Source organism: Tachysurus fulvidraco, chromosome 23, assembly GCF_022655615.1.
Source record: "Tachysurus fulvidraco isolate hzauxx_2018 chromosome 23, HZAU_PFXX_2.0, whole genome shotgun sequence".
Classification (NCBI taxonomy): Eukaryota; Metazoa; Chordata; class Actinopteri; order Siluriformes; family Bagridae; genus Tachysurus; species Tachysurus fulvidraco.
The window spans coordinates 5,453,971-5,478,750 of NC_062540.1; the positions used below are offsets into that span (position 1 = coordinate 5,453,971).

Here is a 24,780-nt window from a genome sequence, read left to right on the forward strand (position 1 = left end):
CAGGTTTCAATAAACAACTGATCAAATCATTTAGAACAGTAGAAAACTGTTCAGACCTTGTGGACGGTACCAAAGACACCCGATCCCAAAAGTTTGCTCTTGCGAAGTTCTGAACTTTTCAGGATGCGAGCGTGAACTTTTGTCCCTTTCTCACCTGGATCCAGTGGCTCAATGCTCTATTGGACAAGAGGATGACAGGAAAGAAGGAATACACAATGTCAGGTACAGAATATTTCAGCTGCACAACATAAAATGTGAATTAAAATCCAAACAAAGCTCTTCTTCTTTTTTTTCTTTCCAAAGCCACACCCCCAAAATGAAGCAGAAAGGGTTAGGGTTTGTTTCATGAGCAGATTACTGACAGCTACCAGAACATGTGTCACCTCTACACAAGTCTTCTTCTTAATGCTGTCCTGTTTGTTGTGGTGGTGGTGTTTTTTTGTTGCTTATTTCCTCCCCAAACCTGCCAATGTTGTGTGTCATGTTTGTGTCTAGCTGATCTGATTAGTTTTTTTTTGTAGTATCCTCTGTTCTGAACTATCCTGGTTCTCATCACTGTGATTTCTGTGGATAGTTTACCCATGTTTCCTTGTGGGTAAAATTAAAATGAACAAATATATTCTTATAGCTTTTTAAATGCTGCTATTTTGAATGTTCTGTGTATTTATTATCCTGCACCTGTACTTATACACTGCAATATACATTGCTTATACAATTTATGTAATCTTGTGTACAGTGCCCTTGTCCTGTCCGAGGGATTCCTGAAGGCCAATCAGTTTGCTACCTTTATATATAGTGGGTCACGGGATTCCTTTATAATATGGAAACATGAAGAAAAACTCCCTTTCCATCACTTATTTTATCTCCCACTAAAGTATAACATCAGTAATCTCAGTGTAGAAACAGAAATAATGTTTAGCCTCTTTTTCAAGAATATATCAAGTCGTATATATTAAAAAAGCTTAAAATATCAAACTAAAATCAAAAGAAATTTTTTTTACAGAAAGTTATGTGTTTTCACCTCGCCACTCTGCAGGTATCTCCTGAGCTTTCTCTTGCGTCGGATGGACAGGCTACGGCGGTACAGCAACGCCATCACCACGACGGCCAAACACACGATGAGACCAGCCAACACTCCGCTCACTATAGCTGCAATATGAGGACTGAGTACAGAAACATCAGCCGGTGAGATCCAACATGAGAGCAAATGATTATACTGTATTGTACAATAAAACTATATTATCTGTGGTCTTGGTTTTCTGCCAGTAGAGGGAGCCACTGACCTGTCCGCTGAGAGACGAGCATCCATACAGTCTCTCAAAGATGGGCCGGTGCATCTTGAAGTCATGAATCAGAAAGCACAATGTTAAAAATGGAGAACTTCTGTAGCAAAAGTATTGGCACCCTGAACATTTTATTCTCAGTCTCTGGTATGCTAGAAAATGAGAATTTCACTACTAATATTCTATATTTTTACATTGCCTTAGTGTAGATGAATGGTTAATATATACCAAGCTTACCCGCTTGTGCAGTTCGGGTGGCAGGGCTGGCAGTGTCCTATACTATCTGGGTACTTAAAGATGGCCTGTCCCCTCTCTCCGATTACTCCGTAAGGACAGGAGGACACACAGTGAGGACCGTCCATTAGGTTAGCACATGCTACACACTTATCTGCTCCCTTATAGCCATACACACACACACACACACACACACACACACACACACACACACACACACACACCACACACAGACAAAGAGAGAGGGAGGGGGGGGGTATGATTATTTCTTGGAACATTTACGGCAGCTCAATCTGTCAGCACCCGTACCAGTGTAAACTGAAATTCGTAATCCAGTTGACGTGTTAGCGATGCGCTATTACACAATAAGCAGCTTGGAGCCAAGAAGCAGTGAAGCCAGTTTGGCAGGTCTTCAGAGCTTGCTGAAGACATTACACAGAGCGTGGGTAGAATATTAAAATGTTATTGTTAGCATTTGTCCTACTAAATATCCCATCATCGCATTTACATTGACATTTTTCCTAATCAACTTCAAAAGATTTCCAGGTGATACGAGTTCGAGCTTCCGTCGTCTAACCAGAAGCAGTAGAGAAAGTGAACGACGTCAAATCATGAATAAAAGATTCCTACAAAATTACTGTTTGCTCTTAATACACTGCGAGTACATGCAACCATGAACAACATGAGAAACAGGAAACACAACAATAATAAGAGAACACAACACAACCGACAAGCACAATTAGAGATAGAGTGTTGAGGGTGGTTCTGTATTGACATTAAAGTGCTCATCTAAACAGTGGAAAATCCACAGGCTTTGGCGTGTATGGAATCTGAACTATGGTCACCACATTAAAGGGAAAACTAATAGAGGTCATATTTCACCACGTACAAAAGGGACAAAAAGTAAATAACCTTCTACATGTAGTAAACACCGAACTGTTTAGTATCGCCAACATCAGCTTCTGAATCGTTTAGGAAAAAAACTATGATGTTGTTAAGGGGAACTGAATTGAAATGAATTTGTCAAATTATTGTGACGTGCATGGTGTGGAGTGGTTCAAGGGAAAATAGGCCAAAGGCGAATAAACAAGGCTGCACGTCAAAATGGGCTGGAAGAGAGAGAGAGAGAGAGAGAGAGAGAGAGAGAGAGAGAAACAGGAAATATAGTGGTTAAAGCCTGCAAGGTTTATATTATACATAGTATAATATAAATACAGGTTTATATTATATTATATTATATTATATTATAGATTTGGGGAAACAAACATATGTAAATGATGAAATGGAGCAGTTTTGGACAGAGTCTTCAGCAGAAGCAGCATTTATTTGTTCTATATACATTACAATAAATAAAAATCTGGGTTTTTTTTTCTTTCTACATATCCCAGTACAGGGTCAGCCGTGATACAGCACCACTGGAGCACAGAGGGTTAAGGGGCTTTCCCAAGGGCACAATAGTCACAGTTTGTAGTGCTGGGGTTTTTACCCTTACCTTCTGATCAACAACCCAGATCCTTAATCATTTGAGCCCACTACAGTTTTACTAAATGACTTTAAAAATTATGCACTTTTATCAAGATGGAGGAAAAGAGGAGAGACTGGTGATCATGGGGGTTCCATATCATATAACTGCTGTGGTATAAGAGGAACAAACCACTGCTGTTTGTGGTGGCAGTGGCACAACAGCATGTTTTGTTTAGTGTTTAAAATACAGTAAATATAGCTTCTATAAGGTATATGTCTGATATCACTGTAATGTCAGTTCAGGAATATCACTGATTGCTGAAGGTGACAGATAACAACATCAATATTGACTCAGTGATACTTCTTTTCTGGTAAATAAAAAGGATAAGAAAAATGGTCTGTAGCTTCCTCTGGGCTGATACTGAGAGGTGTTAATACATTTACTTAAACAGCAACCTGGGTTTGGCTGTGGTATTGTGGATGTGTTGATGTAATTATAATATATCCTTGGTGTGTCCCAAATCCTGTCTGCCTCCTCATGAAACATAAATGCTCCCTAGTCCAACATACCTCTCCTCTGCAGGTCTCTATTCCCTCCTGTGGTAGACACTCAGGATGACAGGAACGGCATTCTCCTGATGGACCTGCAAACTCCCGTGACTCTCTGCAAACACATACAGCAGAAGTGAGACGTTTAGGATACAAAAAAACATCAACAAAAGACACAAACGTGCTGTTGTAGGTTGTCCTGTGGTGTAAATGTATATTAGTTAATACACACAATCTAACACACACACTGACCCAGAGAAGATATTACAATGGGCCACACAGGTATGATGACGACTGTGATTCCTGCAGGAAAGACACTGCTCGGGTCCGGGGCCCCAACAGCCTGAGTTCGAACACAGCGGATCACACACTTGACCCTCAGCCTCTGTAAACACACATACACACAAGCTGAATGTCACACTGAGCATGCTACTGCATTGCATAAATCTACATGAATTGACACGCATAGGCAAGGGCATTTAAAAACACTGTCGGATTTTACCACACTGGCTCGGCTGCTTGTTGAACTTGATGTCGTTTAACTGGCGTCGGCGCTTTACTTGGTTGCCAATGAAGATCTGCTGCCACTTGACGGTGTGCTGGTAGCATAAGTTTGTGTTATTGCTGATGTACACACTGCCATCGCTGATCTCTTGCAGAGAATGCAGACCTAGAGATGTCAGAGAGTCCACCTTCATCACTAATAGAGAGAAGGGTCTAAAAACAGAAAGAAATGCAGAGATGGATCAGAAAAAGAAAAACAAGGTGCAAGCAAGAAATGCTGGAAAACGAGATGTGGAGCAAAAATCAGAAGAAAATCTGGGAGAAAAGAAACAAACTGATTTTAGCAGTAGCTACATGGAGGTGTGAAGTGTATAATAAAGGCCCTAGATGGAAATAGTGAAATAGTGAAATGTGACTGTGGCCTTATCTTATTGAGCTAAGTGTATAATTGTTAATATTATTTTAATATTATTTTTAAAAGATATATTAGTATATTATTATGGAAAAATCTGCCACAGCTTTTCCCAAATCTTCACACATTTTTCAATGTGGAATGATGGGGGACACAAATCATCAGACTTCTCACAACGTGATGATTTAGAGAACATACATCGTATAAGTTTCTCATTGCCATGGTAACATTTGTACTAAATGCCAGTCTTTGTGTACACACAAATATAGTTTTGATTACATTTAAACTGGGCTTTTGAACAGATCACAGTGTCTAGGGAACATATAAACAGTACAAAATCTGAAATGGAAGTGAATTCGGCGAATTCGGTGAAAACCATAACCACACATGCACTTTCCTGCGGGACTCCTGAAGGCTATATAATCTGACCTAAGCATCTTCTCCAACATGTGCAATTATCTTATCAGCCATAGTTTGCAACTCATCAAAGGTATTTAGCTCCATTTTTTTACATCGCTGTTATAATGTGACACCCAAAGAGGAAAATGACACCTGTAAGTGATGAGGTGGGTGTTTAGGAGATACAAACGAAGTGATAAAGAAAGAGGGAGATTTCTTAGGAAGCCATGCAGTTTAAGGGGTTTAAAGCACTTGGCTTACATACCTTTTTGTGCTGTTGTGTGGGGACACAGTTAGGGTAAGTGGGTATGGTGGGGTGAGGCGAAGGGATTTGCACACAGACACACACATACACAGACACACACACACACACACACACACACACACACACACACAAAACAAGAACACAGATGAGATGCATGCGCTGACTGTGACACACTGCTAGTATTACACAGATGTAATTTAATAGTATTAGCACATAGCCAGACACACAGGTGGCAGTTAAACCTGAAAACTGCTGATGCTAGCAACAGGAACTCACACAAACAGAAATACAAACACTTACAGGTGAAGAGACCTTCCACGTATAGTGGTGAGATTAGAGAAAACTGATAAATCCTTCAGCTCTGCAGGCCATGACTGAATGCTCAAAATTCCTACAGTACACAAAATCATTAAAAAAATAATCAGAACAATAGATGATCTTTACGGATGTATGTAATATTATACATGCTATCACAATGCATTCAGTCTGGAAAGTAGTTTACATTTACATTTACATTTACAGCATTTGGCAGACGCCCTTATCCAGAGCGATGTACATAAGTGCTTAAATCTCTAACATTGAATACATTAATGCTGGTTCACTAGGTTACATACTTAAGATACCATGAGTTTAAAACATTTGTTCAAAGTTACAATGAAAAAGTGTCAAAGGTTGTATTTTACAAGTTTTTTTAAAGTTGAATTTGATAAATAAATAAAAATTTGAAAAAAGTACAAATTTTCCACATAAGTTAAAGCAGAAAGGTAGAAAAACAAATGAACATAAAGTATAAAAGTAAAACTAAAAGAAAAAGCGCACATTTTCCACAGAACTCAAGACTTCTTTTTAGTTTGCATGATAATAACTAAAAATAGTAACTAGCCGAACGGTAAAATATATAGACATTTTATATATTTTTATAGCAGCAGATATATTCTATATTATATAATATATATATAATTACATATTTTATTATTACTGTAGGTCTGATTCTTGCTGTCACATCTGTTGCAGTTCAGTAAATTACATCGGAAGTTGTCTAATACTAAAATGACATCTTATCCCTTAACAAATATATAATTATAGAGAAATGTATTGACACAATGTAAACAGACAGTAATAAACCGATTGCACTTTGTTACTCTGCTTCTTCGGCTCCTCCTATATAGCGTAACGTAGTAGTATAACACAATCACAAAGTGATTATAGTATTGAAGCGTTAATATTGTAGCATTATTACCTGTTATTTCTCGTACAGTGCTGAAGACTTTGAGTTTCTCTGGGTCTAGAGGAGGTATCTTATTATAGACATCCCTAAAAAAGATATACATGTTAATGAGTGCCGTTTAATGTAATCTGTTGCTTTAAGTATTTTGTAACGGATTTTAACAAAGTGTTAATACATCATGTATTCCACTCACTCTATTCTAGAAAATCCCATCTTCTATAGATATAGATAATGGAAATGTGCCCAGTTCTTCCATGTGCCCACCTTCTTTCTCTTATCAACCAGCAACACTACTCTTATACAACTCTTATATTTTATTTTATGCTGCAATCCCACTTGTACTGTCTGTTATGCGTTCAATCACTATCTCAATTTACAGCTTGTTGGGTTTCTTACTGAATGTAAGCACTTTATTTCAGCTTTCATGCTGAAATGAATTCCATACAGAAGGACTGACTTAAGTTTAGGTTTTTTTCAGCTATTTGGAAGATTAAAGCTTCTGTCTGATGGTGAATTTAATGTATTAATTCCATTACAATAGATACATAATCTGAATATAGGGCACATATTTTTACATAACGTATTTTTGAACATATTTTGCATAGATTTGTACCTGTATCTATATTATCCACTTTAAATTCTATATATTTTATCATTTGTCTATCTATCTATCTATCTATCTATCTATCTATCTATCTATCTATCTATCTATCTATCTATCTATCTATCTATCTATCTATCTATCTATCTATCTATCTATCTATCTATCTATCTATCTAAACAAACAGAATCAAATCTATCTTAAACATAAGCTCTATTCTGGTCTAACATGTCTCACCGCTATTCAGTTCCAGGTATCAGGTGTGTGTGTATGTATATGTTATGATATACAATATTTAGAACGTGTTCTACCAACAAAAATTAGATAGAATTGTATCAATTAAAGCTCTCTTTTTAAATAAAAAACAGAATAAGAGACGCTCACCCAGTAATACCCATGACCAGAAAATGTAGGCTGCCCTGGATCTTAGTGCAGTTGATGAAACTGTCAATGTTACTGGAGTCTACAGTCTGTCTGTTGCTCTTACTGGGATCTGTGCCCTCACACACTAGAGAGAGAGAGAGAGAGAGAGAGAGAGAGAGAGAGAGAGAGAGAGAGAGAGAGAGAGAGAGAGAGAGAGAGAGAGAGAGAGAGAGAGAGAGAAAGGAAGGAAGGAAAGAAAGAAACTTAAATTAGACATTTTCAGTGCACAGTGAACCGTTGTTCTAAATGGAACGTGTATATCATTAATACGTTAATGACATTCACCTGCTGAAGAATATCTCTCAACAGCTGCACTTGTAAATCTTATATGTAACTGTGTGTAAAGTGTGTTTCACCTTTTGGGCAGAGTCCATTGCATGGCTCACAGTGCTTCGTGCCATTCTTCTCGACTTCCATTTTATCAGGAGGACAGGCACTTACACACGCACTGCCATCCACTACAAAGTGATCTGTGTGTGTGTGAGTGTGTGTGAGAGAGAGACAGAGAGAGACAGAGAGAGACTGAGGTGACTGGCAGTACTTGCAATTAAATAATCGAACCGACTGAGCTCAATCTGAATTAAAATTTGTTCAGATTGATAGAAAAAAATAAGCCATATGTATATGCTTTTATGAATCCAGCTATTTTTATGCAACAACAGACGATCTGTATTAGCACAGATGTATTGTTCAGAAATATATGCGATGCACATGTAAACAAATATTTGAATTGCCATATTGCCAATATAAACATTCATACTGTACATAAGGTACAGTCAAATATCAAATGACAAAGCATGATCAAATCAAATAACATAAAAATGTGTGATAAAGGTATAAGCAACACCAGAGAAGATATTTCTGAAAAATGTCCAATGGTGCCCGAGCTTTCAGGTCTATTTGATCATCATGTGGATTAATTTTTTTTTTTTAAATAACAGATAAGAAACTACTCAATACATGAATAATGTATAATTTTATTATTATTTATTCATTATAGTTCTACAGCACATGTGTAATTAACAGTAATTATGTAATTAATAGGCTAAATATGTAAAGGATTTCAGGACACAATAAAAAGGGACATTCCTTTAATCCCCTGTACTCACCAGGGCATTTGGGTAAACAGATTGAACCGTACTGGTACATGGCATCTGGATTGGGTTCCAGCTGGAAAGTATGTTTGTTGTAGATGTGTGATTGGGGACAGTGAGGCACACATGCTCCCAAATGGTTCACATGCTGGCATGCCTGTAGAAAAGAATCTACATATCAATTCAGGCCATACTGTGGTTACAGTATTTTCTACTTTTGAAAGGATTATTGTTCTTTCTTTCTAACTTATTAAGGTTTTTCCACTATGGAAGCTCAAACTGGCCAAAAATCCTATTGACTTCCATTGATAAATTCTGACTGTTATAGTTCCTTCCATTAAACTCAGCACAGTCCTTTATGCTGTTCAGGCTGATCATGCTTTATTTTCTCTAACTAATCAGACCTATGGTTTTCCTGTAATGGATGGTTCAAATATTCCAAAACTTACACTGATGGAATGTTCAGTGCCTGGTTTGGAATGTCATGATGCATGAGGAAGGCCTGAAGTCTTCATCTATCTCTGTCTATTGTAGCTGTAACAGAGGCTCTCACTTTATTTTTCTATCAATTCCATACACTCACTATCCATCTAAATATCAATCTACCAGTAGCTCTCTCTCTCTCTCTCTCTCTCTCTCTCTCTCTCTCTCTCTCTCTCTCTCTCTCTCCATATTTCTTTCTTTAAATCTACCTGCATCACTCTTTCACTCCTTTTTCCGACAATCCCCTTGTCACTCCATGTGACTGTCTACTTGTATCACTCAATTTCTCATCTTTCTTTCCACCAGTCTTTGTCTGTCTTTCTTTCTTTCTTTCTTTCTTTCTTTCTTTCTTTCTTTCTTTCTTTCTTTTAATCTAGTTTCAAACTATCAGACTGGTTTAGTCAAGCTGGCATCAAAAAGTGTCATTATGAAACGTAACTCAGTAGTTTAACACTGTCTTATACAGATGCCCTAAGAAAGAAGTCTGATAAGGTGACACTTACAAAGCAGTCAGTTTCCTTAGGCCCTGTACAGCCTCCTGCGCATTCAGTGTTGCAACAGTGCTGAGGACTGGGACCGAAACAGCGGCCGTGACACTGCGGTGCACACACGGTCTTAGTCACTGATAAAACAGAACAGAAGAGGTTAGAGGTTTCTGCAGGTGTCAGTGATACCAATACCTCATTAGCATTACAGTGTCTTATTGAGCTTTTAATATTGATGTTAAATATTATTTTATTTGGTCATTCACTGGGTATGCTAATAAAGAAATGCTATGGTAAACATGTCCTAAGAAATGCTAATTTAACAAAATGCTAAGATGTATAGCATTCCTTGCATAAATGTTATAACAAGATCAGTCATACATAAGTATTTGCACCTACAACGTTTGACTTTGTTTTCATCAAAACTCTCATGGTAAAGGATCTTTAGCTACAGTAATTAGCTATGTTAGATAACTACTGTACAGTAGTATGCTAGCTTGGATTTATATAATGAATTTGAGTTAAGCAAATAAAAACTTGTAGTTAGGCCATAATATTATTTGCATTTACGTATCAGCAAAACTAAATGTTTTTATAAAAATTGATTTAGAAGGATCTTGAGATTATCTTGTTATCTAGTACAGACTTTAAGCTAATTTATTCATGCTAGCATAAACTTGTGATAGATTTCAGTTAACATATTTTGGCTAGATTTAATTTAAGAGTGCATAAGAAACTGCAGGTCACAGTATATTACGGTAGCTGTTATGCAGAAATCATATTAGTATTAACTCTGTTTACTATATTTAGGTCATTATATACATGCATATTTAGAGTTGTGATGGTTTAACAGCTAATCTACTCACAGATCTGGCACTGGTCCTTACTTGGACCCCAGCAGTAACCACCACAGTCAGGATGACATGATGCTGTGGACAAAAAGCACAAAGCCTGAATATGTGTGGACAAACATTACAACCGACAGAAGAATAACAACCCCAATGGCGTCATTCTTAAACACACCCACCTTTTTGACCATTGTCACTGATTTCGATGAGAGCACTGCTGTCTCTCACTATGTCCTGCCAGTTGATCCAGGGAGCATAGCTCAGGTATTTATTATTAACAATCTGCACTCCTCCAACCAGGATCTCTGTAGTAAACACACAAACACACAGCGGTTATTCTGGTCATCAAGAGTCCTCAAATATTAAAGCAACAAGGTAAGAGAACATTGGAAAACTTACTTTTTCATAAGTCATCTCTAACAGACCCTGGCTTATTAGTACTATAGTAATTCTAGTACTAATATAACACATAACAATTTGTCTTTTTAAGAAATTGAAGAACTCCACAGATGTGTTCAGGATCTAATATAACTAATTGAAAGAAAACAGCTCAGTTACACATCCTGCAAGTCTGGCATCATGCCTCGTACTTAGGAAATCTAAGATGAGCTGAGGTAAAAAAAAACAAAAAAAATAGTGGATGTTTATCAATCTGGTTACAAGCTTATAAAAGCATTTATAAAAAACCTTTAGCTGCCATAAATCCACCATTAGATGAACAATATACAAGTACAAGGCATTCAAAATCATAGTAACCCTGGAAAGAAACTCTTCAAAAATTTCATCTAGGACCACAAGGAGAATTATAAAGTCTACAAGCTTCCTCTGGAGAAACTGTGCATACAATAAGTGGATTTTCATTTTGATGTCCAAAATGTTGGCCACTGGTGTCCAGCAAAAAGGCTTGGTCCGAATTCCAGTACCATTAAGAATGGTAAAGGTATTTCACACCAACCTTACTGTAGTTAACCATATCTTTCTGGACCTCACTTTGTGCACATTGTTGGGGCCTTTAGTTCTAGTGAATTAAAAGATGTTCTAGACATTTATGTGTTTATAAATTTGGCAGAAGCTTAAGGAAGACCCTCATATAAGTGTTATGATCAGGTGTCCACATACTTTTGGCCATAGAGTGTAGATCAAGAAATTGCATGTCTTGCAAAGACATGAAGAAGCCTGAACACAGTTGCCTGTTTGTCGTTTTCCAAAGACATCAAACAGAGAGAGTCTGTTCTCTGGAAAGATAAGTCCAAAACTGGTCTCTTTGGGTACATCAGAAAGCCCAGATTTGGAAAAGAGCCAGCCCAGCCAACCAAAAACAAAACCTTATCCTACTGTCAAGCATGATATGGAACAGTTATTCTTACTCTGACTCTAGGCCAATTGTAATCACTAGAAGGAATCACAAATGATAAATAATCAAAGATTTCTTAGGAGGGATTGAAAGCTCAAATGAGGCACAGAAATTGGGTTTCAACAAGAAGAGGATGTTACACGCTCAATTAAATCCATTAAAAGAATGGAGGTGGGAAAAATCCCTCCAGCAGGATGTCAGGCACCGATAACTGTTTATATATTATATTATTATATATTATTGCTGCTAAAAGGTGATTTGGTAAATAGCACACTTCATCACAGAACCCTTGCTTCAGGAAATTCATTCTATGAGATCATTAAACGTTTATACGGTTCACAAACACTCTTCTCCTTTTCAATATAGTAGTAGGTGTATGTGTTTTTACAGCCCTTTTTTTTTTTTTTAGAAATTAATTTAAAATCTATGAACCATGAAAGGAAACCTCTAGTGAAAATGAGAGGATATGACAGGTCGAGGCCTGATGTATAGTTTGCAGTTTGCCTAGTATAAAGCATAAATTCTTCTGTAACAATGATTTAAAAAATTTGGTATTCAGGGGATTTGCAGCAACCCAGTTTGGAGTGAGATGATCAACTTGATTTTCATAGACTTCTTGGAAATGGCTAGAATTCAAAAGCCATGGTTGTTTTAAAATCCTAGACTAACATCTTTTCACCACGCTGTTGTCCTGGCTAGTCTGAACACGCAATAAGCCTTAAGAGCTCTGTAAGAATGGTGTGCTTTAAAATACTAACACAAACATAAATGTACACACAGATCTATACACACACCCAAAGCATCCTCACAACCCTGCAATGCTATATTTCTACAATCCACAATCTTCCCACGGTGCTGCTCTCATGTCATGTCTTACTTGACATGTAATGCCTTTTTAAAATGACAGAAATCTTAACATTATCTACTTGTGCCTGTATCTGTTGCTTTTAATTTATCATTATATATACAGAGGTTTCCAAAATTCTAAAATGAAAAAAAAGCTTCTATTTTCAATTTAATACCATGATTAATATTACAACAAATTTTTATTGTTATAAAATGTATTTTATTTATTTATTAAATAATTAATTGTTTTTTTTGACTCTCTTTGCTTAATGACTGTGTGCACTCGAGCTGGCATGCCTCTACAGGTTTGTGCAAAACGTTATGATCCATTTTTAGGTGAAATTCCCCAAAATTCTGTCTGAACACACACTTTAACAGAAGTGTGTGTGAGGACATTGTGAGCTTTTATACAATGCAGGTTATGTGTTGAATCTCAAATTTGTTTACATTTAAATAGGGACCTAGAAATAGAGCACAATCTTAAATATTCAATACACTGAACATTTTCTTTCTTAGTTTTAAATATTTTAAAATCCTAAATATTCTTGTTTATTTAAAAATTTTAATAGATTTTTTTTTTCCATACGGGCTAGGCTCTCACTCAACATGTAATTTGTTGACATCAGTGATGCCTGACATGGCCCTTCTTTCTAATCCTTTGTTCCTTCTCAGCTGCCCTAACCTGTGAGATGAGTGAAGCCCAAGTCCACCAGGCCGTACTGGCCATCAAAGTTGAGGAAGACAGAGAGGGCCCATTTATTTTCATACAGCGTGCTGCCACGGATCACTCGCAGCTGCTCCAAAGGAAGGCGGTGAAACTGGTTTGTAGCGATAAGGACGTAGCCCGTCACTTCTCGAACAGTCTGCAGGCAGAGGCAAGACAACAAAACAGGCGTGATGAACACACTGGAATGCAGCAGCTATTAAAACTAAGATTCTATTAAACATTACTCACTGTTTTGCCTGAAGGTAAATATGAGCTGTGCGGTTATGGTAGTTAAAATCTTGCAACCATGAAAGATTTAGCTGGTGCTAAACATCAATCTCTGCAATCAATGCAGTCTAATATCCTAGCTATTGGTAAATGATGTACATGCAAACTACTAGCTCTTACTCCAAGGAAGGAGAAGTTGTAGTCACGCTCCATCAGGGTGATTTCCAGGTTTCCAATGATGATCTCACAGCCACTGTAGCGTTCCTTCAAGTTATTGTAGTGCTGCACAGGGCTTTCAGTAAAACTCAAACCATTCTTGGTCCCTGGGCAAACTGTCAAAGAGGGAAAAAATGGATTTATATTTTATTGCCCTGCACAATAATTAAGGAATAAGATCTAACACGTGAAGTCTGTGTTGTTAATGCACACCAGTGGAGTATGGTCTGGCATGTGGTGCAAGCCACCAACTAATTACCTGCCCCACTGCTGGTGTGGATTAGATTCAATTACCAGAATGGTAACGGAGTGTGTTATTACACTTATACCACAGCAACAATTACAATGTTTAATTTCTTAATGAATGACATATTGCTTATTTTAATGGCTTTATAGTTACATGAAAAAGTCGTGGACATCCGAGAAATGAGTTACACACACACACACACACACACACACACACACACACACACACACACACACACACACACACACACACACACACACACACACACACACACACACAGACAGACAGACACAGGTCATTTTACTATGAAAAAGACAATAAATGTTAAATAATGTGTTGTTACACAAGAACACTTTTAAATCCGTTTGTCATTAGTCTTAGATTACGTGGAGCATATTATGTGGCCTGATGTGAAAGCAAACAAAACAAAATGGAGCATTTTATTTTCCTTATACTACTGAAAATTTAAGAAAACTTGAAAATTCTTGTATTTTTTAAATTACACTATGTACATGTCTAAGTATATGTGTAAAAAAAATGATTTCATTGCTTCCAAAGTTAAAAGATACAACAGTACCTGTAGTGGCATGCAAAGGATCTTTAGCTAAGCTAGCTAGCTAGGTTAGCTAGCCAAATTTGTATTTATCAATGTTTGTGCAGCAAGTGGAAATTAGTACCTGAACCAATGGTTGAGGTGCCACTGTGTTACTTATTATAACATAATGCACAGTAACAGAGGAAAAATGTTTTATTTTGTCTTTTAGAGTTTAAATCTTATCTTAATCATTTATCTTAACTACACTGCAGTATCTTAACTTATCTTAACTACACTGCAGTTATTCCTTTGAAAGCCAATTGGATGATTGAATGTGCAACATCTATAAAGTAGAAGTTAGTACCTGAACCAATGGATGAGGTGTCAATGGACAAATCTGTTTTTTTTTTTAAGTTTATAAGACAAAAACAAAGCTCATGTTACCAAGAATCTGATAAGGATTGATCAGAAAGTGTTGATTAAGTTCTTACAACAGCTGACTGTAGTAAATCAGGTGTTCATATTTATGTGCTAGTTCTCATGTCTCCAGTGTCAATGCTGGCGTGTGGAAGCCTAGTGGTTAAAGTGTTGGGCTACCAATCAGAAGGTTGTGAGTTTTATCCCAGGTCCACCAAGCTGCCACTGTTGGGCCCCTGAACAAGGCCCTTAACCCTCAATTTCTCAGTTGTATAAAAAAAAATGAGATAATGTAAGTCACTCTGGATAAGGGCGTCTGCCAAACGCTGGAAATGGAATGCTTTGTAACAGTCAGAGGAAAAACAAGCTATTTTTGTGGTTTTATTACCTTCAAGAGAATATATAAGAAAGAATATAAAGCCACTATAATGTGATAACAGGAACTAATTAACTTTTTACAGATAAAACAGATATATTTTATTCTTTCATAATTAAAAAATATCAAGGTGTCATTATAGGAAAAAAAATCATCTTTGTAGAATTAATGGCCCTCATCTTTGAGTATCATCACAGCACTTTATTGACTGTTTTCCCCTTTAACAGCAGGTCAGTCACTTTTTTTTTATGAATTAATTGAGCACTTATTACTATAATTATGATTTCAATTACACATCATTGTGATCATTTCAGCCCTCCACAAACCCTTATATGATTTTGACTTATATATATATACCTTAATATAGAAAGAAGCACAGAGATTTCTAAATAAGAAATCTGCAGCATGTTCAACAGAAATACAGGGCCAATTGTAAACCCCTCTACTGAAATAGCACCACGAAGGAGCCGACAACTTGAACACAGAGGCTGCACAAAGCCTCCGCACGCACATCCATGCACACACTCAGACACAAGGTCGGATGCATGGTGAAGGAGAGGTCAAAGGTGAACAAGGTCACAGGAACGCTACAGGCTAATGCTGGTAGTACAAGGGCTTGTAATGTGCTCTGTGCCACAAATTCGACTGAAAAGGGAGGGCGAGAAACGGCATTAATCTGTCATGGAAGCACAGCAGGGTCACTGGCTTGAGGGTGGAATTAGTGCTAATTTACCACCCTCTAAACTAAGACACCAAAGAACTATACAAGCAGACACACTGTCACTCGCTCTTTCCCTCCATCTCTCTCTTTCTCTGCATCTCACCAGAACATTAAACGGTTTAAAGACGGTTTAGCTGAGCGACCGTAATTCTTGCGAATGCCACAGTGCGTTGGTGTCTGACACGGGCCTTCGCAAGCGTGCACTGTTTGTTAATGACTATGTATCATTCTATCGATGCACCATGTGGCATTACAAAAGAACAGCACAGAAACACACACCTCATTAGCAGCACACGTTAGCACATTAATAGCTATGTGGCAGTCCTGAGCTTATTAGCGAGGAAGCGAGGAACCAGAAGATAAGTGCACAGGAGTGAAACACGGTAGGAAGCTACAAAGAAGAATGCTTCCTGCTTTATTGGTCTACAATATTTAAAAAACAAAACACACACACACACACATTACATTATTAGATATATTTTGAAGTGTATTACATACGGCTGTGAAGTATTTGCTCAGGCTGAACTATTCACAAATAGAGATATCACTATAGAAAGGGAAAGATTTATACTCACCCATAAAATAAAAATATTTAACTTTTCAGTTATCATTAATCATTGTACTCGACTCATAACATCATATATTGCTGATTGGCTACAAATACCATCTGATGCTTGTTTGTATGTACGCACTCTACTTTTTAGACTGGATTAAATTAGATTAGATTAGATTAGATTAGATTAACAACTTTCAAGCACAAACAATCCATCTTAATCTCTATCCAATGCACCTGTCATATTTTTTTGATTACAACACAAAAGAATTTCCTTGTACTGAGGGAAGGACTAATTATAATGTTCCAGTAATCACTAAACGTTTATGCAAATCATATAGTTTAGCAGAATAGTTTTATGAAGTCTTTATTTATTCATAACTAATCTCTGTGATAGTGGTGGGTGATGGGACAAAAAATCTCAGAGGAATAAAATTATAATTAGCACAATAACGCAATGTAGATCATGAAAATAAACAAACAAACAAACAAACAAACAAATAAATAAACATGAGCTGTTTTTGTATGTATATGTAATGTATTTCAAAAATAAATGTAATTTTTTTTTATATTTAAGAAGCATTAATATAACCCTATCATGCAGTCCTACAGTGTACAGTAAGGTGTGTCCCATCCCCGATTGATGTATAATAACCAGAACCAGGATGAAACCCATCCTCGAATTTTGTGCATCCTTCAGAGCAAAGGATCTTTTTCGGGTCTATTATTAACCCCTTAATTGATACACCTTTTATGGAATTTGACAGCTGGCCTTATTATTTCACGATCAGAGAGTTTTGTATGTCAGAGATACTGAATAATATGTTATTTTGAATATTAAACCTGACCATGAAATATGTGTTTCCTGTAAACACATCTGAGGGTGTGATGTGGCAGTCTGAAGGGGTAAAGTGGAGGACGGAGGCTGTCGTCTTACTCAGACAGACATTCTTAATAAACAAAGCTCAGGATTGTCACAAAGCTATAAATGTGTACTGTGTGTGTGTGTGTGTGTGTGTGTGTGTGTGTGTGTGTGTGTGTGTGTGTGTGTGTGTGTGTGTGTGTGTGTGTGTGTGAATGCATGTGCATGTGTCTGTGTCCGCATTAGCACTGCTGAGATCATAGAAGGCGCACAATAGGGCGAGTGTGAGCAGAGCAGTCTATCAACAGAGGGAGGAGGGCCGGGCGACAGGAAGAGATAGGGACACTATCTATGAGTGTCCACTCTCTCCATGCTCCCACTACTCAACGTCAACACTACAGCCTTTCTTCCAATCCCTGCATATAGCAGTGGCTACTCTAATATTTCACTTACCAAGCCTTGAAGTCTGCAACGCCCATAATTCACTGGCTCATGAATCACTCTGCGGGGGAGCTATTATTGGAACGTGGCCCGATGCAGGAATCTAGTCTGAATGTAAGGAATCTGAATGCACCATTTTCTTCCGTGTCACGACATGATAATCAGTACTCAGGACTTTATCTGATGCTTTCTGCCTGTTGTTCTAAGCAAACAAGAGATTATTACACTCCTTTACATTTCTTTTACTTTAAACATGTTTTTAATTCACCGCTAGGAGGTAACTCTAGTACTTCCTGAGGGTATACAAGAGGGATCCAGGTCCATTCCTTGGATACCTGTTGCACATGTACAGTGTTTACCTTTGATTCAGGGCATGAAGAGGTTTATAAACTGGTGAGCATAGCTAACAAGCATTATTTACACAGGTATTGTTCATACATCTGTTTAATTTATAGTCATTCTTAACTTCCTAATACCATCCTCGGAGGCAAACCGTTTTAGCTTTAATGTCTAATGAAGTGTTATCCTTTATTGGCTAAAGCTACTTAAAAAAAACACATGCAAGTAGTGATAGTAGAAATTATTATTTTTTTTTTTTTTTACAAAAAGATTTAATGCAGTGTTATTTTTTCTCCAAAAAAATGGTTTCAAAGTAAGTGACAAAGTAAGTGTGATACTTGAACTGGAGAGAGAGAGAGAGAGAGAGAGAGAGAGAGAGAGAGAGAGAGAGAGAGAGAGAGAGAGAGAGAGAGTTTCTCCCTGTTATTTTTGGGTCAGTTGTAGAGGGATCTTGTTCCACACTTCTATGCTGAACATTTTAAGCTCCTTTATATTGTTAAGTTTGTGCATGTGGACTTCCTTCTTCATTTCAGACAACAGGTTTTCTGTAGGGTTTAATTCTAGAGACTGAGATGGTTATTGCAAAACACTGATCTTGTGTTTTCTTAACCATTACAGTGTTGATTTGGAAGTATGCCTGGTTCATCATCGTGGTTAAAGCTCTAATTATGGCCAGGGTTTGCTGCTCTTTCACAGCCCAACAGACACAAAAACCAGACAGTTTCTCCGACATCATTTACAGTGGAGTATCAGATAGTTTTACTTGCTTACAGTTTTCTTTTGCCTTAAATGCAAGTGTCAGTTATGCGCAAAATATTTGACTTCAGACTCATCTGAACACTGCACATAATTCCAACGAGAGTTACGCTGATTCACTCTGAACAAGAAACAATGCATTTCTGAGAGGCTTTCAAGAAGGACTTCTTTTTATATCCATTTTATTTCCTTATGATTTCTAGCTTTCAGCTTTCTGGATTTTGAAAGAAGAAATTGTTTATTTGAAGACAAGAAGGAATTAGTGTTAAGTCTATGAAGCACTCAAAAATTATTGTGTCCTGTTAGTTCCTCTGGAGCTCTTGGTTCGTTAATTTTACTCAATTATAAACTGTTGTAGAAAGGACATTATTTACATTTATATTATTTACTGTTCAGTGTCACCCAAATGAGGATGGGGTTCCCTTCTGAGTCTGGATCCTCTCAATTTTTCCTTGCCACCATTACCTCAGGCTTGATCATTAGGGATACTTGTTTGAGAATAATAGTAACTTAATTTTTTTTTTTATTAATAGTTAACTTTACAATTTTTATTCTGTTTCTATACTTATGTAAAACTGCTTTGAGACTAAGTGAATTGTTAAATGCGCTATACAAATAAATTGAAGTGAATTAACTGTTAGATTTGCCTTATTGGGTTTAGCAGCTAGAACCTAAACTAGCTTCTTTTTTTGCGATATATATGCTAATTTCTTTTCTGTGTGTTTAATAAATGAGGAAGTAAAGATGCAGGTCCCGGCCCCATGGTAAGCAGACAGGGGTAAGGGCCTTACTTAAGTGCCCAACAGTAGATATACACCATTATATACATATGTGTGTATGTTAGTGTATGTATATGTTTTATACAGCAGCTGAATACTAGCCAACTATTTATGCTAAGAAAACTGATAAAGAACTGTTTTACCTGCTTCACTGGAAAATATGTGCACTATGTTGAACTTCTACAGCATTTACCATTATTTCTGAAGTTATTCCTGAAGTTCATTTACAAGTGAACAGATAAAAAGTCTAGGGTTGATTTCAAGTGTGGCATTTTGCATTAGGAATCTGTTCCTTTTATCTGTTCCTTGTTACTGTCAGGGAAGCAAGTCTTCATTAAGCTGAAACATTAAAACACAACCAAGAGAGAGTTTAAAAAAAAAGGAGATGTATGTGTGACCATTCTTAAAAAGTGAATTCAAAAAACCACAAAAACAGCCTTGAGGAGGTTTGAGTAACTGTGTCAAAGTCAACAATCAAGACGAGACGTCAGTAGAGTAAATACAAAGAGTGTAGCAATAGATGTAACGCACTGGTTAAAACAAAAACAATCAAGCAAAAAATGTCTAGAACACTTGCTTATGGACAGACCAGACAGATAAACTTGTAGCAGTCTGTGCATCACCAGTGAAAGAAACCTAGTGTCTGGTCATTTCATGAGTTCCATGCATTATGTAGACATTTTCTGCACAGGATTTGTATAAATAACAACTGAATATATGATTGTGTCAGCTCGTTTAGCCAAAGATTGTATGTAAAATATTCCTACACCAATTACATTAATGGTGAAAGTCACTTTGAGTGCATATTCTTTATTTAATTTCAGCTACACAAGTGGAAACTCAAATATATATATATATATATATATATATATATATATATATATATATATATATATATATATATATATATATATATATATATGATCAGTAGTGGTGTAGTGTTTCTAGTTGTAGAACAAATGTAGGTATTACAAATGTATTGTGTTGTATTTAATTTTGAATTCACGCTGTGGTATAAAAAAAATTTCTTTGCTTAGAACAAAGATAAGTATTTTCTCCTTTTGTTTGTGATTTATTACGGTTAATGTTTATTTGGTACAATTATTTTATACAGCATGTGTAATTATAGAGAACAGTAATATTTTGTTCCTTGCATCACCTGCTGCTGATCCACCCTTTTAAAACCTGAATATTTATTAACCTCAGCCAGCTCTTATCAAAATCAGTGTAACTGGAAGTACCTAGTCAATGCAAATTTGAGTAGGAACTTACGAGCAGAGACAAAAAGGAGTGGAGAGTGACGTTGCTTACCCACTCCCTGAATGTAAACAAGACGAGGATTTCTCCTGCTGAGCTTTGGACATATATAAAGTTCTGCTGGAGTTGTGTTGCAATACTGCAAAACCGTAGACGTTTTGCCGCTTATCAAATTTCACTTACAGTTTCTTTAAGATTCCAAAAAAGTCCAGTCACTGTAGCATGTTAATACTAGACCCGACTTAGTATTCTGCTAAAGGACCATTAACGACAAGCATATGCTACCAAGGTAACTAGACTCCTGTGTTATAATGTTTGTAATGATTCTCCATTCATCCTAGAGGTTTCATCACATCTGAATGATGGGAAATGTTTATCACTGTCCACCTCTCCTTACCACAATAAAACAGACCCAATGAACTTTAGCGCCTTAATCTTGAGTGCGACATCTAATTAAGGTTTTACGATGGGGCAATATATTCATACACATAGCTCTGATACTGAACCAGTTTACAACCCTGCTGACACACTACAGCCCCTGGTAAAATAAGTTACGTATTAGCACAATCAGGAACACTGATTACAATGCATTAATATCGTCCAGAATACTAAGAGGCAAAGTTCTTTAAGAAAAAAATGAAGGATTTGTGTGCAAAAGGAGAGGAACACTTAAGGAGAGGCCTGGTTAATCATTCCAAAGCTGTCAATATATCCACTAGAAATGACTCACTCCTAGGCGGTTCTGCTAATGAACACACTGTTCACACTGCTGACGCAAATTATGAGTCTTCAAACAAAATGAGATAAGTTCATGCTTGGTGTTGAAACAGATTCCTAAATAAGTATCAGTCTAATTCTGTCAATAAATAGAGCAGAGGAAGCTCTTGAGTCTTGAGTCAATGTGAGTTTCATTGTTTTATCTGATCTTGAGTTTGTTATCTGGAGTTTTTTGAGTTTTTTAAAAAAACTTGTTCCTGGAGGGTTCTCTTGTGTTATTAGTTATTAGTGTTAATGTTATTAGTTTCCTAAAGGGGCTCGACTAGGACGTTTTAACTTCTATGAAAAAAATATTGTAAAGTTCACATATAAGGACTTCTTTGCATCAGTTTCACATCACTCCAGATCTGTTGTGCATTATTTAAAAAAAACTTGATGAGTTCTTATCTGGGACCTGTTTTTCTTAAGATTTAGAAAAGGAAGGTATGTACGGCATGTATGCAAATACTTTGGTCCATGAGTCAGTGGTTGGATCAATATGACACTAACATAGCTAATCAACAGGTGAAGCAGGAAAAAAAAGGCAAAAACAAAAAACATGTTAAAGTTCAAGATGAAACCAAAATTTGAGATGTGGAGCTTGTTTTCTTTTATAATTCAAATTCTATAACACTAAAGTCAATCTCTTGTGACTGATGTATGGAGGGGGGAAAAAAAATCACTGTAGCCACCATTAGGGATTTGATGGAAAGCCTGATGCTAAAAATCTCCCGATTGATTGAAATCATTTCAACAGTTTTATCTAAGAAACATATTAATGTACAGTACAATATATTCATGAATGTAGTTTTTACTATATTTGTTAATAGCATCACCTTGACACTTTATGGATAAATTTTTGAGGTCAGATTAGTTATTTTTTATCTCATAGGCTGACTGTTTTGTGACTAGTTTTTATGAAATGGTACAGTACATGGCCATGTAAATGGATACCAGTCATTGAGTGCAAAAGATTTCCAACTAACTATTAAAAATGTATTTAATTTCAGTTCAGACAAAATAATAAAAATTACAGTAACAACTGTAAATGTCTAAATATTTATTGAACTGTCTGTATAAAGCTAGTATATATATATATATATATATATATATATATATATATATATATATATATATATATATATATATATATATATACTAGCTTTATACAGACAGTTCAATACTATATATATATATATATATATATATATATATATATATATATATATATATATATATATATATATATATATATATATAAACTATAGGCTATAGGCTACTAAATCAGTAGTGATCAGTAGATCAGTAGTCTTCGTGCTTAACAGTTGTATTAGTTATAAGTTATTTTTTTATCTCATAGGCTGATGTGTTTATTGAAAAGTACATTAAATCCTGTACTAGAGTTTGTGTGTTTGAATGTGTGGGTTTCTATCAGCAGTTTCAATACTTTGTATCAGCATCTCTGATCATAACCATAATGGTTGTGAGTTTTAATCCCCAGGACTGCTAAACAGATATGATTGTTTGTTCTCTTCAGGAACACCACTGAAGGTGATTGGCTCTAATCCAGTTAACAATGAACCTTCAAGCAAATCTCTTATTGAGGTCAGCCGAATAGTTTTTGATAAAAAAAAAATGCTGTAAACTCGTTAATTAAACTTTATGTACAAAGCACATATGTATGTTTTATGTAATTGTTTTGTTACTGCATACCTTCTTGAGTTTGAGTAGCATCTCCTTGTAGAGAAAGGAGGAGAACCGCGAGCACCTGCAGTCGCATCTCGTCCCGTGAACGAGCAGAGAGCGGGAGCGCGCACTCACTCTCTAACTCACTCACTACCCCGAGCCCTTATTCAGCCCTTGGTCCTTCTTTCACGTGCCTTTTTTTCTTGATGGAGAAGCTCAAAAAAAAAAAACCTGCTGCTCAAAAAGTAAAGTTACAAATCCACCAACGCAGAATAACATCCACAGGTTTTCCTAGTTTGTTTGATTGATTTTATCTCCCACTAACAATTCCGAATCTGATTTAATCCTGCTTTAAAATGCTCCCCGCGCGCAGAGACGACCTTTCCGACCATACAGAGAGCGCACGAGCTGCATGGACATGAAAAAATACGTGAAAATACGAACAATTATTTCCCCCTCTCGGAGCCAGTTTGCGAAACGACTTTAAGGTTTTGTGACAGCGACAGTTTGTGGAATTTGGGAGCGGAGACAGACTGAATATGACGCTTAGTAACCACTCCTTCTCTAAACGTCAACAACAGAAAGGCGCTCGCGCTCTAGTTCCAAACAGCAGCGCGCAATGTGCACGAGACAGGATACTGATGAACTGTCCTAAATACTAGATTCAATTGTAAAAATAAAAATCAAAACAAAACTACACTATATAAACAATTCTTTAAGGACACCTGACCTGAACTCATATGTGAACTCATGGGGGGTCATCAAGAGCATTAATGAGATCATGCACCAGTGTTCAGTGCTCAGACAGCAATCCAGTGCATCCCAAACCCAGGTTGTGGGGTTAAAGTCAAGTTTTGTGTTTGAACATTAAGTTCTTCTACTCCACCATGAGATACAGGATCATTGTCATACTGGAACATGTGTGTGCCTCTTAGTAACAGCTATATATAGTTATATTTATTATATATATATATATATATATATATATATATATATATATATATATATATATATATATATATATATATATAATAAATATAAATAATACTACAGCATACAAATGCACCATATACAATTGTGTGGTTACAGCTTTGCAGCAACAGTTTGGAGTGAAAACCAAAGACTTTTAATTAACAGGGTTCAATAGGGCTCATTGATTTTACCATCACAACTGTTAAAGTTTTATGGCCCCTTTCTGTTATCACTTCATTTGCAGTTCCTGATCATGAATTAATAAAACACATTTGTTCACATTAGTCTTCCTGTCTTTTAAGAGTGTTCTAGACTAGCATGTTATGAGCTATGTTATTGTATTTTATTGTATGTTATTTCCTTGCTTGTGGTTTGACCCGTTTTATTTGTTGTTCGAAAGCTTCTTTTTGAATTCTACCTGTTCACTCTGAAGTACTGACAGACTATTGTGTAAGATCTTT

General features: G+C 36.4%; 1 protein-coding gene across 2 annotated transcripts in view; it reads right to left on the bottom strand.

Moving 5' to 3' along the window:
- The window catches only part of erbb3b (erb-b2 receptor tyrosine kinase 3b), a 31,399-nt gene extending 7,515 nt beyond the window's left edge, over positions 1 to 23,884 (bottom strand). Inside the window, exons 1-19 of one of the 2 annotated variants that reach the window (XM_047807367.1) lie at positions 23,375 to 23,884; positions 13,587 to 13,738; positions 13,155 to 13,335; positions 10,452 to 10,577; positions 10,291 to 10,353; positions 9,443 to 9,561; positions 8,472 to 8,613; positions 7,719 to 7,832; positions 7,324 to 7,447; positions 6,351 to 6,424; positions 5,411 to 5,501; positions 5,111 to 5,119; positions 4,033 to 4,247; positions 3,783 to 3,915; positions 3,552 to 3,645; positions 1,521 to 1,678; positions 1,284 to 1,337; positions 1,022 to 1,163; positions 57 to 176 (exon numbers count right to left, since the gene is read on the bottom strand). In XM_047807367.1, coding sequence (XP_047663323.1) covers positions 57 to 176; positions 1,022 to 1,163; positions 1,284 to 1,337; positions 1,521 to 1,678; positions 3,552 to 3,645; positions 3,783 to 3,915; positions 4,033 to 4,247; positions 5,111 to 5,119; positions 5,411 to 5,501; positions 6,351 to 6,424; positions 7,324 to 7,447; positions 7,719 to 7,832; positions 8,472 to 8,613; positions 9,443 to 9,561; positions 10,291 to 10,353; positions 10,452 to 10,577; positions 13,155 to 13,335; positions 13,587 to 13,738; positions 23,375 to 23,441 — 2,178 coding nt within the window. In that variant the 5' untranslated portion in view covers positions 23,442 to 23,884. The remainder of the gene's footprint in view (positions 1 to 56; positions 177 to 1,021; positions 1,164 to 1,283; positions 1,338 to 1,520; positions 1,679 to 3,551; positions 3,646 to 3,782; positions 3,916 to 4,032; positions 4,248 to 5,110; positions 5,120 to 5,410; positions 5,502 to 6,350; positions 6,425 to 7,323; positions 7,448 to 7,718; positions 7,833 to 8,471; positions 8,614 to 9,442; positions 9,562 to 10,290; positions 10,354 to 10,451; positions 10,578 to 13,154; positions 13,336 to 13,586; positions 13,739 to 23,374) is intronic. The other variant, XM_047807368.1, reaches the window with a different exon arrangement.
- Between the last annotated feature and the right edge of the window lie 896 nt (positions 23,885 to 24,780).